The 15985-nt window shown below is 48.5% G+C and overlaps 1 protein-coding gene across 4 annotated transcripts in view; it reads left to right on the top strand.

The window, feature by feature from the left end:
• The window catches only part of BBX (BBX, HMG-box containing), a 116189-nt gene that overhangs the window by 90853 nt on the left and 9351 nt on the right, over positions 1–15985 (top strand). For all 4 annotated transcript variants that reach the window (XM_026041813.1, XM_026041804.1, XM_026041822.1 and 1 more), the window contains 3 exons: positions 474–1395; positions 2262–2400; positions 5130–5278. In XM_026041813.1, the coding sequence (XP_025897598.1) occupies positions 474–1395; positions 2262–2400; positions 5130–5278 (1210 nt within the window). The remainder of the gene's footprint in view (positions 1–473; positions 1396–2261; positions 2401–5129; positions 5279–15985) is intronic.

Raw genomic sequence — 15985 nt, 5'->3', positions numbered from 1 at the left:
TGAGATGCAATGGCTCCACTCCCTTTGAGGTCATTTGGAAAACAGAGGAGAGAGCCGTAGACAGGAGAATTTCTGAACTGCAGGAGTGGATTTGAGCTTTTGGCCGTGACAATCCTGAGAGATACCGTGCCGTGGCACTGCACTTAGAGTCTCRTGAAAGCCACTGTAACGATGGGTTTCTGGGTTGCATAAGGGGCACTTATAGGATCATGGAAGGGCTACTGAGGTCAACTGGAGAAGTGGTTTTTTTTCCCTTAGAGTGGTAGAATCCACCGGCCTTATTCTAACACTTAACCTCATAATTAAGCTCATCTGCTTCAGTAGGACTGTAATATTTTCTTGATTACTGTCCTATRGTGTTACTTCCAGCCCCAAATCAAGATTCCGGAGAAATTCCCTCCTGTAAATGCAGGTAAGTAATGCTAACAGCTGATGTGCTTGTTTCATGGTGGTTGTTTTTAAACTCCTTCTAGATGTGCCTTGCTTCAGAAGGAGTAAAAGTGAAAGAGTCTGGGAAAACAAAAGTGGAAGCACCAGAGGATGTGACGAGAGAGATTGCAGAGGAAATGGAAGCAGAAAAACTAGAGAAAACAACAATAAAGGACTCCTGTAAAGGAAAAGTAGAGCAGTCGGAGATGGGGAAGATACAAGACTGGGATGAGACAAAAACTGAGGACCCAGACACTGCAAAATGCAGTCATTTTACCAGTCTTGTGGTGGAGAGCAGTCACTTTGAGAGAAGTGACAGCTCAAAGGAGCACACGTGCCGCTCTCCAGAGCTTTCCATGGCTGACATGAGTCTCTTCGGGCTAAGCAAGCCGGAAAAGATAAAGAAGAAAAAGAAAAAAAATAAGCTGGAGCGGCACTCCAGTGAAAAATCCACCCCTAAGAAGCCGTGTAAAAAGAGGCAGTCCTCCGAGTCGGACATTGAGAGCGTCATGTACACGATTGAGGCTGTTGCAAAGGGGGACTGGGGTGCCGAGAGACTCGCTGAAATCCCCCGCAAAAAAGCRCGCCCGGCCTCCAGCGCGAAGGGAAGCCTGCTGGACACAAAATCACCAAAGAAAAAAGTGAAGTCGAAAGAGAAGAAGGCCTCGAAGGAGAAACCCACGGAGACCACCAAAGAATCTAAGCCTCCCGATTTCCTTAGTATTGCAGCCAGCAAGGAAGTGCCCTGCGAGGCTGCTGATAACATGAAGGTGGAACCACTGACCCCCACCGAGGAGGTGGCGCCCCAGAGCTTGCCAGGACAGGTCAAAACGGAGGACAGTGACTGTGTTAAAAAGATAGAGACCTGTGGCTCCAGGAAATCGGAGAGATCGTGCAAAGGTGCTCTTTATAAAACTCTGGTGTCAGAGGGCATGCTCACGTCTCTGCGTGCTAATGTGGACAGAGGTGGGTGGCTTTGACCCTGCTTATTTACGGCGTAAACTGCGAAAGTCTTCCTGGYGTGGGAAGAAGGGCGAAAGTTGATGTTTGAGGAGGAGTTGGAGCGAAGCGCGCGGTGGGAATTCTGGTCTGGTTCCGTGCCTGGGACGTGAGGGGCTTTGGCTCCGTGTTCCAGGGCGGATCTTCCCGAGCCCTGCGGTCTGTATCCCGCTCGCCCCAGAGGCTCTAAGTCTCTCTGCTTTTTGTCTTTCATCACTTGAYGTTTAGCTCTGGGACCAAAGGCTTGGGTGGTTAATTGGTCACCCTGCTAAAAAGTTACATACAGGGCTTGTGTTCTGTGTAATCCTGGATGATTAGTGTGTCTGTATAGGCCACGCTTGGGGTCAGGGTGTTTTTAAGGGTAGTTCTCAGCACTTCCCTTGGCTGTGGGGGGTGCGAGAGCGCCTGTTTGCTTGGGAAGGATGCATTGGAGATGAACATTTATGGTAAGTGCCTGTGAGATATGTGGACAAACGTGCCCTGGATTAACAAATCTAAGTGAGTAAGTACTAATCTAAGCTGGGGAGCAGTCAGAATGGAAAGGAAAAAATACCAGGAATCTAGGGAACTATATTMGTGTAAATCTATCCTGCTTTCCCCTTCCTGTATACCTCAAGAGCTCTCGTTTGGAGATRATATGTACACGGGGGGTGGAAAAAATCACCAATGGTATCATTGTCCRTTTGAAAAAACAGGGTTGCCTTGGCGCTCCTTTGGGAAGGTCACTCAGCAGAGGTTGCTGTGCTCTGTGGGTGTGGGAGTCCCTTGGGAGCCCGCTTGGCTGTGGCACGCTTTTCCTAAAGAAGAGGTATGATTTTCTCCCCCTATCCCAGGTAAAAGAAGCTCAGGAAAAGGCAACTCCTCAGATCATGAAGGATGCTGGAATGAAGAAAACTGGGCTTTTTCACAAAGCGGGACAAGTGGGAACAAAAAACTGAAAAGGCCTAAGCCAAAGGAGGAGTTCGTTTTGGGGTAAGTGGCAGTGAGCACTGTGTAAAATATTGGCTTGGTCGGCCCGATAATTCAAGGGAATTCCTGGAAGTTGCAGACCCAGTTTAGCTGAGCCATGCTCCAGTTTCTTCTTAGTTATGTACCAAAATAATTCCTGTGAGATCTTCCGTGCTGTAAACAAATCTGAATAACGTTATTTGCTCACATCTAAAAGAATCACAATATTTACCTGCTCAAGGGTTGGTGAAGAGGGTTAATTACATTTCTCAGAGCACTTTGCAAACAGCATTTAAAGTTCCGTGTAGGTGTTCAATCACCTGAAGCAGAATTGCACTAGAAAAAATGGAAATCCTTGCCCACTTGAAAGGAGATTACTTACAGCAGAAAAGTAAACAGTATTCTAATGTCACTAAATGATTAGGGTATAAATACATAGATTTTTCCATTGTAGAGACAAGATAGTTAAATTGTTTATATCCAGTCTAAAGTTGCTAAATATATCAGAATAATAATTACTGATTACAAGTGCATTGGAATTTAGCAAGGCCGCACATAATTATATTGTAAAGTATGATTTTTTTTTTGTCATTGTATTAGCATATTTATTTGCATTCAGGCATAGTTGTTAAATCCACTGAGCTATTCATCCTTACTTCAAATTCTTGGAAACTTCTGATTATCTGAATTCTGAGGAAGAAGTTCTTGGTGCATCTGGAATGTAGCTGCAATTCACTTTACACCAAACGTGCTAAGCCACTGAAAATTTCCAAATGTGCTTTTACTTGGAATAGTCGAGAAAAATTAATGGCCTGCTTGTTTTATTTTTGGTCCATTATAAGTATGTTTTGTGTGTGTCTTATGACATTGTGTGCCATCAAATATGTAAATGATTTTTTCAGTGTTTTTCAATATAAATTCAAAACTCTTGACATGAAAACTGCAAATGCATCCCTAASTGAAAAAAAAAGTGTAGCAAATGATTTATTCAGAGTCGCTGGGAAAATTATGTAAATAATTAATTCATTTGACAAATATTGTCCTACCATCAATGGCTGCCTGGATGGGGAAAATACATATTTGAGTGCCTTGCTTCCTGAATCCGTCACGTCATTAATGAACATTGTTCAGGGAACTTGGCAAAAGCAGAGGCGGTGATTCAGGGAGAAGGTGCCCATTTTCCCCCTTGGCTGCCCGGCCTCGTCTCGTGTCGCGCGGAAGAGCTGCTTTAGTCCTGCCCTTTGCTCCGAGCTTTGCCTGCTCCCTTGTTCCCTGCTCCTCGTGCTCCCTCGTGCTGTGGGGGCTCCTCACGTGCTCCCTGCCACTGCAGTCGCCTCTTTCTCCCGTTGTTTCCCTGTGTCCTGTCTCTGGAGCTGCCCGCGCTTTTGCTCGTGCATGAGAACGGATACGACCGGGAACGTGGTTTGCCGAGGGGCCGGAGCGCGCTTGCAGGGAATCACGGTGAATGCAGACAGGCTTGCTCACCAAAACATACCAGTTAGAGGGGTAAATCAGACTGCGTCCTGCAGAGACCCCTTTTGTGCAGAGCAGTGCTTGGTTGTTCGTGCTGCTTCAGAGGGCAGGCACCGAAACGCTGCTGCCTGCACCCGAGCGTGCCCGAGGTGCKTGATGGGCGTCCTGGGCGCTTGTGGAGCGCTTGGCTCCCTGTAGCCAGCGGGATCGGAGACGAGCAGCAATTCCTTGTTCCCCTGCCGTCCACAGCTCCGTGTATGAGCTGCCCGCTCGTCCCCGCAGCCTCGCTGTGCAAGTTGTATCCAACACAGCTCCTTCAGGTTGGCTCCAGAGTGCTGCTCGTGCGAGGCGGCGTGGTCACGGCAGGGGCAAGTGCCGCCCTGTCCCGTCCCGTCCCGTCCCGTCCCGTCCCGTTCAGGTGTTTCCTTGTCACTGTTACAATCAAGAGCACCTGCTCCGTGGCGCTTCCCGTGGAGAAGCTCTGCCCCTTAACTAGGTGGAGCTGCACGGTCCCGAGCATTGGGCTCAGGGCAAGGGGCGCTGCCCTTCCTGGGTGCAGGAGCCACGTGCCTTTTACTTCTCCTCACAAATGCAGAGCACGAGAGGAGGCAATAGTGTGCCATGAAACGAGTGTGTGCTTTGGGATTGTGGATAGGTTGGGTTTTTTGGKTTTTTTTTTTTTCCCTCATCCTTTCTCTCTCCCCCAGAAGATATGTGTGGGTTGAATAATTCGATGTTTTTGTTCTGGTTKGAATTGCCATTTTCTTTGACTTTCGAGAGTTTTTTGTATGAAATAATTTTACTGGTTCATTTAGCTTTTTCCATAGTTGATTTCAGAAATAATGTTCTTCATAATTCAGCRTCACTGTTGCTACTTTTGGGATGTTAGCTCATCTTTTTTCTTTTTTTGAACCTTTTGACTTCTTTTCACCTCTTCCCCCTGCCTTGTAGAACAGAAGAGTCTGTTGTGCGTAGAGCAGCCATAGCTAGATGTCACTAGCATGACATTGCTCTTTTTTATTCTAATATATGCAAATAATACAATGAACTTGTACTGAGTCACAAATGCAGAAACTGCAGTGTGCACATTCTCATCCCAAAGGTGGAATAATACATCTTTCTTTGATGCTTTCATGGTGTGGGTGTGTGTCTGCAGTGTGTCTCCCTCTCCATCTCATTCTTGCTCTACACATAGATATCTGGCTTTAGGTGCACTCCAGCTTCAGCTCTGTCTTCCTTTCTGGAGAGAAATTGTAATTGAATTATTTTTCCCCTTTTAGCTTAGCAAAGCTAGAAGAAGAATTCGAAAAGAAATTCAACAGCCTCCCTCAATACAGTCCTATTACCTTTGACCGGAAAAGTTCATCTGTTCCGAGGAAAAAGAGAAAGGTTGGAAGCGGCTCATCTGAACAACCAAAATCCAACAAAGGTAAAGTACTGCATCCATTGCTAGAGAATAACAAAACTATGCCAAGCTCAGGAATTTGCACTTTCTTATTTTTCTGTATGTGAGGAGCGTGGAGGCAAAGACATTTTTCTAGCACTGAAGTTGATTCTTACTGAGATTATTTTATGCTGAAGTCTTCAGCCTGTACCCTTGTTTCTTTATGATTTCCACGTTGAATAGCAGAGGTTAGAATCTTTACATGAAACAGTTTCCTCACGATGAGTAAATTTATCAAAAATAAGAACATTTGTGAGGTAAGTCAATTTGACTAGTGTTCCTAGGGGRAAAAAAATGGAACAAAAAATGCAGATGATCAAAAAGTTACATCTTGAAATTTTTTGAGGCATGACTTTGCTTTTAGATGTAGTTTTAGCCTCTGTAATATAAAAGAGAAGGTGTCAGAGGTAGCTGAATGAAATGCTGATTTTTTTGTTCTCAAGTTTTTCACTGTTCATCATAAACTCAGGGAAAAATGCTGTGGATCATAAATACTATTAATGTAAACCCATTCACTGCCCAGCTCCGTCAATGAGTTTCACCTTCTGGAAGCTGAAACTCATTCCCATTTTGCTGTTTTACACATAGCCAGCCAGAGCTTTCAGTGAGAACCTGGGAGGAACTTCTGAGACTGTGACTCTAGGATCAATGCATAAATACAGTACAGGAGCATCGCAGAGTGAAGGAGTGACTCAGCAGTAGCTCTTACAGAGACTTCTGCTGTCCCAGGACTTTTCCTGATGTGAAAGGGGTTTGTGTGTCTGCCAGGGTGGTAGAATTGCCAGTTAGTTTTCAGATCTCATATGTGTGTTTAGCCAGGTGACGCCGGATTAAATCCATGCCTTTGGAATGCTTCACAGATTACAGCGTGCGGGGTTGAGCATCAGTTCCGTTCTGGTGCATGCTCATTCGGGTATTGATGTTTGTATTTGTGTAATCAGACGTGTGCAACAGTCAGATTTGTGTAAAATGGGACTCGTGCTAGTACCGAATCCTGACTTCACMGCCTTTTCACTCCTTATGGGATGCATTTGAGAGGAATTCTTTAATCAAAACGAATGGATAATTTTACAGTGGTTTATTGCACAGGGGGCAACACTTACACATGGAGCAGGGAACGGCGATGGAAGCTGTCACAGCAGCTTCCCAGCTTTCCCGCTCCCGCAGCCCCTACCCAAGCGCCTGTGCATCCAAGAACATCGCAGGGCGTCCTGGGGAGCGCCGGCTCCTCGGGAATCGCACGGTCCAACCAAGAACCTCCAAGTCAGGTAGCCTTGAGCCCAGTCCTGCTTTTGGCAGTGTCCGTAGGGAAGAGCTCGTTTTGCCCCGGTTCGTGTCCCTTCGGAGCGGCCTTGGAGCGTTTCCAGCCGTGCCTCAGAGGGGCTCAGAAGCTGCAGACACCCACGTTGCGAGCCTGATGCTGGCAGGCCTGGCCTAGCTAGACCTGACCCAGGGTGCCGTGGGGACTCTGCCTCTAGCTGCCAGCGAGGGCTCTTTGAGCTGAGGCCCTCGACAGCGCGCGGGAGCRGATGGGAAACAGTCACATGGGCTTTTCCACCAGCGGAGCTGTGGGTTGCAATAAGCAGCCCCAGGGCTGGAATATCTGATAGCGACACGGAGGTTCCTGCAGTGAACATGTAACCGCAGGCCTGCACTAAATGCAGCCCGAGACAGTGATCCGTGCTCCTCGTTTCCCTGGGTGCTGGATTCCCTGGAGCTGGCGCGGCGAGCTGTCAGCTCGTGCCAGTCATCCCTGCTCCCTGGAGGGCCRGCTTCGGCTCCCCGGAGAGAAACGAAAGGCGTTCCGACAAGTCGTTTTTCTCTGGGAAAAGATTGATTTCTAAAAATACAGACATTCCATGGCAGTGGGCTGGTTTTTAATTTGTTTTACACCACGTTTGTTAAGATACCTAAAATTAGGTATGTGAGTGGTGGAACTGAAGTTACCTCAACCAACCCGAACTAAGCACGCTTGCTGGCTTGCTAGGGAAGCTGTTCCAGCCGAGCCAAGCACTCCCTAAGCTGGATTCCCACGTGGATGTGTGGGGCACTGGCGGGTTATTGCACCTAGATGTTCTGTTGGCTTGGCCTGTGACGTGGCCAAAGACACCTAGGGRGAACCAGCCTCAAAAGGTGCCACGTGTGCAGGTATGGATTGTGTTTGTGTGAGCACCGAGTGGCAGTGAGATGTGGCAAGCAGGCAGCGATTGGTGTGGGATGGTTCCAAGTGCTCTGAATTGCCGGGGTTTTTTTTGTTTGTTTGTTTATTTTTTGTTTTTTTTTTAACCTCAACAGAGTTGAGGCAAAAGCCAAAGCCCCATTATTTTTCTGCAGCACGAGGCAGAGCGGCCTCGTGGGTGCGACTCAGAGCTGGGCAAGGCAGAGCTCGAGCTCGGTGCACCCCGCACTGTCCTGTGGAGTCCTGCTCGATGCCGCCAGCACCTTCCTTGAGCTGTTTGGGGTGTCCTGCCTGAGAAGGGGGGCTGTGATGCTAAGGCAYCCGGCACAGAGGGGGACCTCTGTGGCTTTGGGGACCTCCGGATGCGTTGGATTTCCAGTCAGTAATGATCATAAGACGTGGTAAAGAGTGTTTGAAACCAAGCCCTGGTTTTCTTGAGTGAACATATGCAGGGTCTTAAACCTCCCGTGTGTCTCAGTCACCAGGTGAACAACAACTTCCCACGCTCTTCAGATCAGTGCCTTGTCCTTAAAATCTGGAAAACAGGTTCCAGTGCCACACACTAACGCTTCCCTGAGATGCTAGGTGAATAAACATAGAAAAAGGTTTCAAAGRTTCTTTTTCATGGTAACAGTGTTTTCACAAAAAAGGTCTATCCTGCTTGTCGTGTATTATTTTATTTGGGGATAAACGGTGCCAGATTCTTTCCTGTCAAATTTCATTAAGCTGTAGCTACCAGAGGCTGAGTAAAAAGAAGGCCCGATGCTCTAACCCAAGCAGACCAGATTGTCAGGGTATTTTTCAAGTCCTCAGCTGGAAAATGAGCGGATGGGTGTTCACTGCATCTTCCCTCTGTTGGGCTTGTGTGTCCAGCCCCCGCTTCCATCAGTCCTAACATGAGAACCCCTAAGAACTCTGGAGCAGGAAAGCTGAGCTTCTCTGTAAAGGAAATTTGGACTTTCTCAGGTGAGGGAGAAGTATCTTTTTTCCCCAAAAAACATTCCAAATTGCCCTAATTCTTCTCCCAGTGACATTAGTGGATTTTCTGCAGGGGAAYGGGAACTGAAGGAGCCTGTAGCAGTCTCCCCCCCAGGCATTTTTCACCAGGTGCCGCGTATCCCGTCGTCACGGTGCAGCGGAACGGCTGAACGTCGCCGCTCTCCTGACGCTGTGCCCGCGCCCGTGTTCGCTGGCGGTTGTATTTCTCCTGCCTTCCGGTGGCCTCTCTGCCAAAGCACTGTCGCTGTCTCGCATGGAAATGCTCCTGGCCCCTGGCACCGCGTGGGGAGGGAAGGGCAGKGCCAGCRCCCGGCCTTTCTGTCCGTAGCCTCTAGGACTAGCACTAAAGCACGSGCTTAAATAAGCTGAAGGGTGKTTTGTGTGTGTGTGTGGCATTCCTCTCAGTGTTAGTGTGGGGTTTTTTGAGCAGTAAGCCTGCCTGGGGATCACATGTTGGAACGTTTCGGAGCTCGTGACCTGAAAATGCTGCCTCTTCCTCCGGAGGGAGCAGGGAATGCACCGAGAAGTGCTTGGCAGCCCCGAGCGCCGCGGCGGCCACGGAGCCCGCCTGCGGATTCGGGCCAGGAGGCTGCTCCTGCGCCAGGAGGCCGAGCTGCGGGGAGCGGGTCCGTGMGCTCCCGCGCTCGCTCCGCAGGGACCGTGTGCCCGGCAAGGCGAGCGCCGCGCCCTCCCGAGGCGCCCGTGCGCTCTGCTGTGGCAGCGCTGAAGTCCTGTCTGCTGCTCTGTTTTTGGAAATGAGCATTTCGAGCGCAGCCTGCTTCTGAAAAGTAGCCCCATAGGAACAGCTTCACAGTGCAGAGATTTCGCACCTGTCATTTCTTTGGTCTGTTAAGTCTTTGCGGTTTTTGTACCACCAGTTACCCCGTTAAGGGGTCAAAAGATTGCCAGTGCTACAGGCTTATTTGTGATCTGCTGCCATCTAAGATGGCTTCTGGCAGCTACTACTAGAGACCCCTGTGAAAATAGGGATGACAGCATCAACACAACATCACCTTTTTCTCCTTTATTTAGTACGAGTAAATGTATGTTAGTATAAGTGTATAAATAAGTGTATGTTAGTATAAATAAGAAACCCCTTTTACTTCTGCACTTAGAGTACAGACATATTTCTGAACACCAAGAAGGGCAAATCTCACTTTCATCTCSAAAAAACTAGTATGTCTTTCAAGTTCAGAAAACAAAGAAACACAGAAAACCCCTGTTTTTGAAATGGTTAAGATTTCCTGGGGTCAGCATTCTCCGAAATGCCTTTATGGCCTCAAACACAGGGAGCTGATGGGTTCCGGTACGGCTGTCTGAAGTCAAGGRGGCCTCCAGAGGCCGTCACGGAGTTAGGCCGGGTTTTGTGCTTGCCTGTGGGTGACGTGCTGTCCTAATGGAAGGGGAGGCTCTGTGTGTGCTACGTGCTGTGGCTGTTGTGCTCTTCTAAAGGCTGCTAATTGCAGGTTTGTATTATTAATGTTGTCTGTAGGTTCATTCCAGTGTCAGGAAAAGAACTTATTCCACAAAATTGTCAACAGATAGGGGAGGTTTGATGATCCGGGCACAGGTACTGGTGCATTACTCAGTTAAGGCTTTGGGCCACCTTCCCTCTGAATTCAGCCTCGGCTGCTGATTCTGGACAGAGGGTGGTGGCTCTGGTCCCGTACTTCCCTGTCTGCTTTGGTTTCATCAGCTCCTGGCTCTGATTATCRTATTGTTTTATTCCAATATGAGGCTGCTTTGCTGTTGATTGGTACCTCCTTTAATTACCCGCCAGACTCCTGTCAGCAGAGCAGACAGAGCAAGGGAGGTTCTGGAACTGGCCCTGAGACCTTTTTATCTTCCATAGCTCCCAGTCTCGTGGAGTCGTTCGGCTGCTGCTATCTCTGTTCTTTTTATATCAGAAGCCATATTATTTATTCCTGTGCCAGGGCATGGATAAATGTCCACGTGCCCTCCATCCTGCTGCCCGCAGCCCTCCAAAGCCACCTTCTTCTTCAAGTGTTCTAGGTCTTTATCCCCACACACTGAGGAATTCCCTGAGGAATCTTCCAGGGTTCAGTATGTGCAGGGCCATAGCTCAGCCTGTATCCCAGAGCCTTTCCTGTCACGTTTTCACCTGTTGACCATCATGCCCACACTATCCAGATCAGGCCCACGCTGGGATTTTTGCCCTTGCACAGCAGAGTTCCCCTCCCACGTTGTCCCTGTGGTGTAGAAGAGCCTTCATTCCTSCCTTTTTTAAAAATTTTCTTTCCCAGCCATGTCAGTATCTTYGTAAGATRATAAAATGACAGTCCCTTTCTCCGGTACCCCCAGCTATCTCTGCCTAATCCCTCTGCCTAAGGCCTGRCCATGTCACCACATCTCCTTTTCCCTCTGATGCTGTTTTTGTGTCCTCTGTGGTCTACGTGCCCCGCTGCCCTGGAGGCTCCCCGTGCTCTGCCCCGTCCGGTGCAGTTCAGCACAAGGGCCCTCAAAGCACTGATGCTGCTTCATTGCGTTCGTGCAACAAATACGTGGTGGGTTGCTCGCTTCACGCKCAAGCTGAGTGTGAGAAAGGTACCCTGCATTAACACAGGTCCTGTTGCACGCCACTCAAGTGATTGTGCCTGAATCATTAAAAAGCAGCAGAGAGAAATTATGAAGGGAAAAAAAAAGTATGTTTAAATTCTCATGTGGGAAATGAAACAGCATTTAATACATGGTTGAGCAAAAAATTAAATATCTTAACACATGCAGCAATAAAGCTGAACAAATTATGGAGCACTCTGATGAAAAGCAATCATCTTCTTTTGATATCAAATGTGCAGTGTGATCAAAGAGTCAAGGCTGACAAGTGCTGGGCACCCTGACCTCATTCCAGCGCAGCAGAGGCATGTCCCGAGGCACTGAGCACGTGGCTAATGTCACTGTGCCTAACCATGAAGGACGTGCCTGTGCGTTCGGCTGCAGCAGGGCCAGTTTCTRCCTCCCGAGCCTGAAGGAAACCCCAGAGAAACTCGTCCTTGCCAGTCCTACAAAGCCCGCTTAGGAATCTTCAGAGGAGAGGCAGTGCCCCCGTACGCGGGTGAGAACCACAGTTTCTGAGGCTGAGAAACCCATCCTGGGGCTGAGCTGGAGGGGCTGCTGTGCGGGGGTCCCGCTCGGCTCCTGTTAGTGAGCGGGGGCACTGTGGGTCTGTGCRTGCGCTTCGAGTGGAAACTAATGCCCTGAAGCCGGGCTGGTGCGGGAAGGACAAGTCCCGCTGTGGCCGGGTCGTGTTCTCTACAGCTGCCTCTGCTTCGGGTATCTGAGTGAATCGGGGCTTTGTGCTCCTGCGTCATACGCAGCATCASCCGCACGAGTTACGGTATCGTGAGTTTGCAAAGGCTTCTGGAAAAATATCCCAGCAAAACGTCAATGGACACAGCCCTGGCTCCCCTTAGCAGAGAGCCTGCACTAACAGCAGCGAAAGCAGAGACGCGTCACCTCTGTAGGTGACACTGCCTGAAGCGCGGCCGAGCCCGTCAGCACCGGTGTTTTGTGTGCAGAGTTTCACCCCCAACGCTAAGAAAGCCCCGTTGCGCCGGGACACGGAGTCCGGGAGGAACACGGAGCCCAGGAGGGATGCAGAGCCTGGAGGGGAAGTGATGCCCGGAGGGAGCCGAGGGCTCCATCCCCACCGTCCCGTGGCAGGGCCAGGCTCGGGCAGCACCCGCTCCGCGGGCAGTGGCCACAGGGACGTGGGCCCGTGCAGGGGTGTCATCATGTGCCCACCTGGGTTCAGCACCTGCTTTCCTCTCCATCGGTATCACTTGGTTTGCTGGTCCTGCCCGTTTTCTCTACGGCTTGGGATGCTCTCTGACAAGGTGGGATTTCCCCAGGCTCTAGGGTGGAGTTTGCTTGGCCAAGTCTGCTCCTTCAGGAGTGGTTCCCTAGGCGAGGGCTGGTGTTGGAAGCTCTGCTTTTCTGCCTTGCTAGGCTTCTAAATGAAACCTTTTCAAGCTAAGCAAAGCCCGCGAAGCCCTGCAGGCCGCCTCTCCTCCCTGAAGCCCCCTTTGTGCTTTGCATCCTTGCGGAGCAGGCTCAGGTTGCAGCAGCCTTGGGGCCCTCCAGAGCTCCACTGGTGGGCTCGGTGAGAGGAGCAGGTCTGCAGGCCCTGGTGCAGTGACAGGAGCTCAGCTTGAGGCGCTCACCTGCAGCGCTAGTGCAAGGTTATGTGCAAACCTGGCACATAAAATAGTGAAGGATTAATTGCTTGGGTTTAATTGCTTCTGCCATTTAAAAATCTGCTTTTCTCTCTATATTTTGGGACTGAAAGGGGAAAATTTTCACAAGCAAGAAAGAACCTTGTTATTTCAAGACTTTTGTGATKAATGTTTTAAGAAAATGGTGATCAACGTATCTCTAGCAGAGAGCTTGCCTAGTTAGTGCTTTTTCTTCACTCCAACTTGCTTTGCTATTCCTGCTTTCCTTCGCTGCAGCCTGAAAATCAGGGTTAGTGATCCAGTCCCATCTGCAGCTGCGAACCTTAAACAAATACTTGTAATTGATAGAAATGAGAAATAGCAGAGCAGTGAGTCAGGTTTTCAAAATCCTTCCTTTTTCCTCTTTTCTTTGATTTCTTTTTTTAATCAGATCRAAACTTCTCCTGTGGAAGGATAAGTACCTCAGTGCTTACAGGCCTGAGCAGTAGCTCGGAATCTCATTTCCTTTCTAGGCAGCAGTCTCCTGAAAACTAGCCGAGCTCTAGTTCCCCCCAGGATSGTGCAGGAACAGGAGGGATATGAAATGGATTAAAATACAGAGAGAGATGCAGATACCTCATTAAAGAACAATCCAGGGATGAAAGATTTCCCATCCTGCCTTCCCCTGGGAGCGCTAGAATGAGGAGGAGACGCGGGGCTGAGGAGGATGGGGCCGAAGGCTTCGGGGGAAGGCGCCTCGTGAGCGCCCCACGGCCACCAGCGCTGCCCCCAGCGCCGCCTCCCTCCTCCTCCGGAGCAGCAGGAGCAGCAGGAGCTGACACGGAGCGCAGGCTGGAGCGGCCGCGGGCAGCAAGCGCCCTCAGCGCCCGCTTCAGGCCGTGAGGAGCCTTAGACTAAGGAGAGGACTTGCACTGAGGCATCAGTTTGCTGGCCGCCCACTGCTGCCGCTTAGCTAAGCACCTACATATGGTGTTCAGCTGTACTCGGTGCAGCCTGATTTGCTGCAAAGATGTTAGCGTGTTTCCATCCCTTTTTTATAATTATTGCCTCTTTTTATTTTGCCCTTCATCYTGCTTTTAGCTTTGCTTGTAGTTTCTTGGGCTATTTAATGTCCACAGTGTGAGAAATAAAAGATGAGTTAAAGGGCTCGCCGGTGTCCTTAGTGTATTGGCCGATCAAGTTAATTTCCAGTGACCTGCCATAGCTTGTAATGTATGACACATTCTATCAAAAACCCACCAAATCAGAATTTTCTGTCACATGTTGTATGTTGTTGGAAATTTGACTTGCCATGCTTCAATACTTCGATTAAATCTAAAAAGAGAAAAAAAGGAATATATTACTAAGATTAAAGCCGTTATAAATTCAATCAAACTAGAATTAAACAGCACTGTCAAAGTAGAATCTAATTAGAGCAAATCTCCGAATCGGAATTACCAAATGCTGTTGGATTAGAACCAAACCGTTACATTAATACATAGTCAGTGCTTATAAATCCTCCAATAGGGAATCGAGAGAGAAGGCTGCTCATTTACTGTTGCATTCCCGTTAAGACTTCTCTCTCGGTCAGTGTGGTAGGCTTGTCCGAGCCTCTCCGAGCCAAATTACCGCCTTGCTGGAGAGCTACAGGCTACAGGCTACCGTCACGGGCACTTCCACTTCATTGCCCTCTTACCGGGCGGTTTTTCTCCTGTGATCCTCTACAGAAATGAGCTAATGAGCCTCGCAGCATCGCTGTGCTCTGCACAGGTTAGTGTCTTGGGCTAAAGCGTGAGGTAAGCTAATTAAAGCTGTGTGCTTTTCTCAAAAATAAGACCCATGCACAAGTCCAAAAATGCTTTTCTGAGCGAGAAGATAAATTAAGAGCGTAGACGAATTAAATTTTGAAACGTTTCCAAGTGGCTTTACACATACGTGCTAGATCTAATCATATGCTTATGCCATAAATCTTCAAAAGAAAAACAAGATCCCCCTCCCACTTAAAACAAAAGAGCAAGGGGCAAAAGTTAACAGGATAAAAATGTTGGAGCTCCTCTCGCAGTCTTCACGCTTGCACAGTTTCAGTTAAGGAAGCCAGCAGGAGATAGTGTTTATATTAGCCCTATCTTTGAACAGGAAATTTGTTAAATCTACCATCAAGCGGTAAATAATGTACTAAAAAGAAATATCTGTATTACACAAAGATATAAAAATAGATAATGAGATGAAGAGGGGACTGCCTGGTGGCTTCTGCCCAGTTTGAGGGTGTTGGTGTTCCTGCCTCTAGGTGTAGGAGGTTGCTCTCGTTCAGTGCCTAACCCTTCTGCAAGAACAGTTGTTCACGCTCCAGCTTGAGCTTTATGCATGCAATTTTTGCTTGTCCTACCTCCCACAAAATCTCTGAGCAAATGGGTCTTAGATGTGTCTTGGAAACCAGAAGGACTGAAAGAATTTGTGAGGAAGAGAAGGCTAAAGATAGACTCAGTAACAGCTGTCAGGGATGCAGAAGGCCACTGCAAACAGGCACAAGGTACACCCTGGAAGGTAGGAAGGGAATAAGGAATTGAAAATGCAGCAGGAGAAATTAGGTTTAGGTATTAGGAAAAACGTTGCAGTAGCTCAGGATGGCAGCACGCCAGGAAGAAATGACCTGGGGCGCTGATGAAGATGCCATCAGTGCTTCCAATTTCAAAGCAGGTTAGACGAGCAGTGGCTTGGGCATGTCGTACAGGGAGAGTGGCTAATGACTGCTTGTAATCAACAGCTCCCGCTGTTTGGTTGTGCAGGAGTTGGAGTAAGGTCCAGCCGGGTGGAAATATCCCATTGCCACACCTGTAGTTTCTTTCTAACCCTGTCTTGCTATAATCATCGCTGAGGGGGGCCTCATAACACAGTATCACAGAAGGAAAAAAAAAAAGTCCTAGATTGAGAATTTGTGGACAAATGATATCGTGTGGTATCAGCAGTGTGGCTCCTTGAAGCAATGAGAACAACAGACAGCTGATAACCATACACTGATTTCAGGCTTTGGAGACCTAAACAGGTTTTGTGATTCCTGTATGATGAATTTCCTCATGAACACAAGTTAAGTCACTGTCTGGTCAGGTGCAAGTTTGTGATTGTGTTCCAGTTCAGGGTGGAAAGCTGCTGGGAAACGCCAACACTGGCACTGTTTAGGAAGATTCAAACTGTTCCTTTCTCACTTTCTGACTTCATGTAGGCTGTATTTATGTCACAGTATTTTATTCTGTGCTTGCTTGCTTTTTTTAACATTCTTGTCTTCAGCTGTGATCTAGCTCTGGCTTTATATTTCCTGCCTCTTTAGTCTCCTTTTTTTTTTTT

The sequence above is a fragment of the Nothoprocta perdicaria genome, unplaced genomic scaffold (genome assembly GCF_003342845.1).
Source record: "Nothoprocta perdicaria isolate Ctin4 unplaced genomic scaffold, notPer1 scaffold_102, whole genome shotgun sequence".
In the NCBI taxonomy this organism is placed as follows: domain Eukaryota; kingdom Metazoa; phylum Chordata; class Aves; order Tinamiformes; family Tinamidae; genus Nothoprocta; species Nothoprocta perdicaria.
The sequence above is the reverse complement of the archived record's forward strand: the minus strand, read 5'-3'. Positions and strand labels throughout refer to the sequence as shown.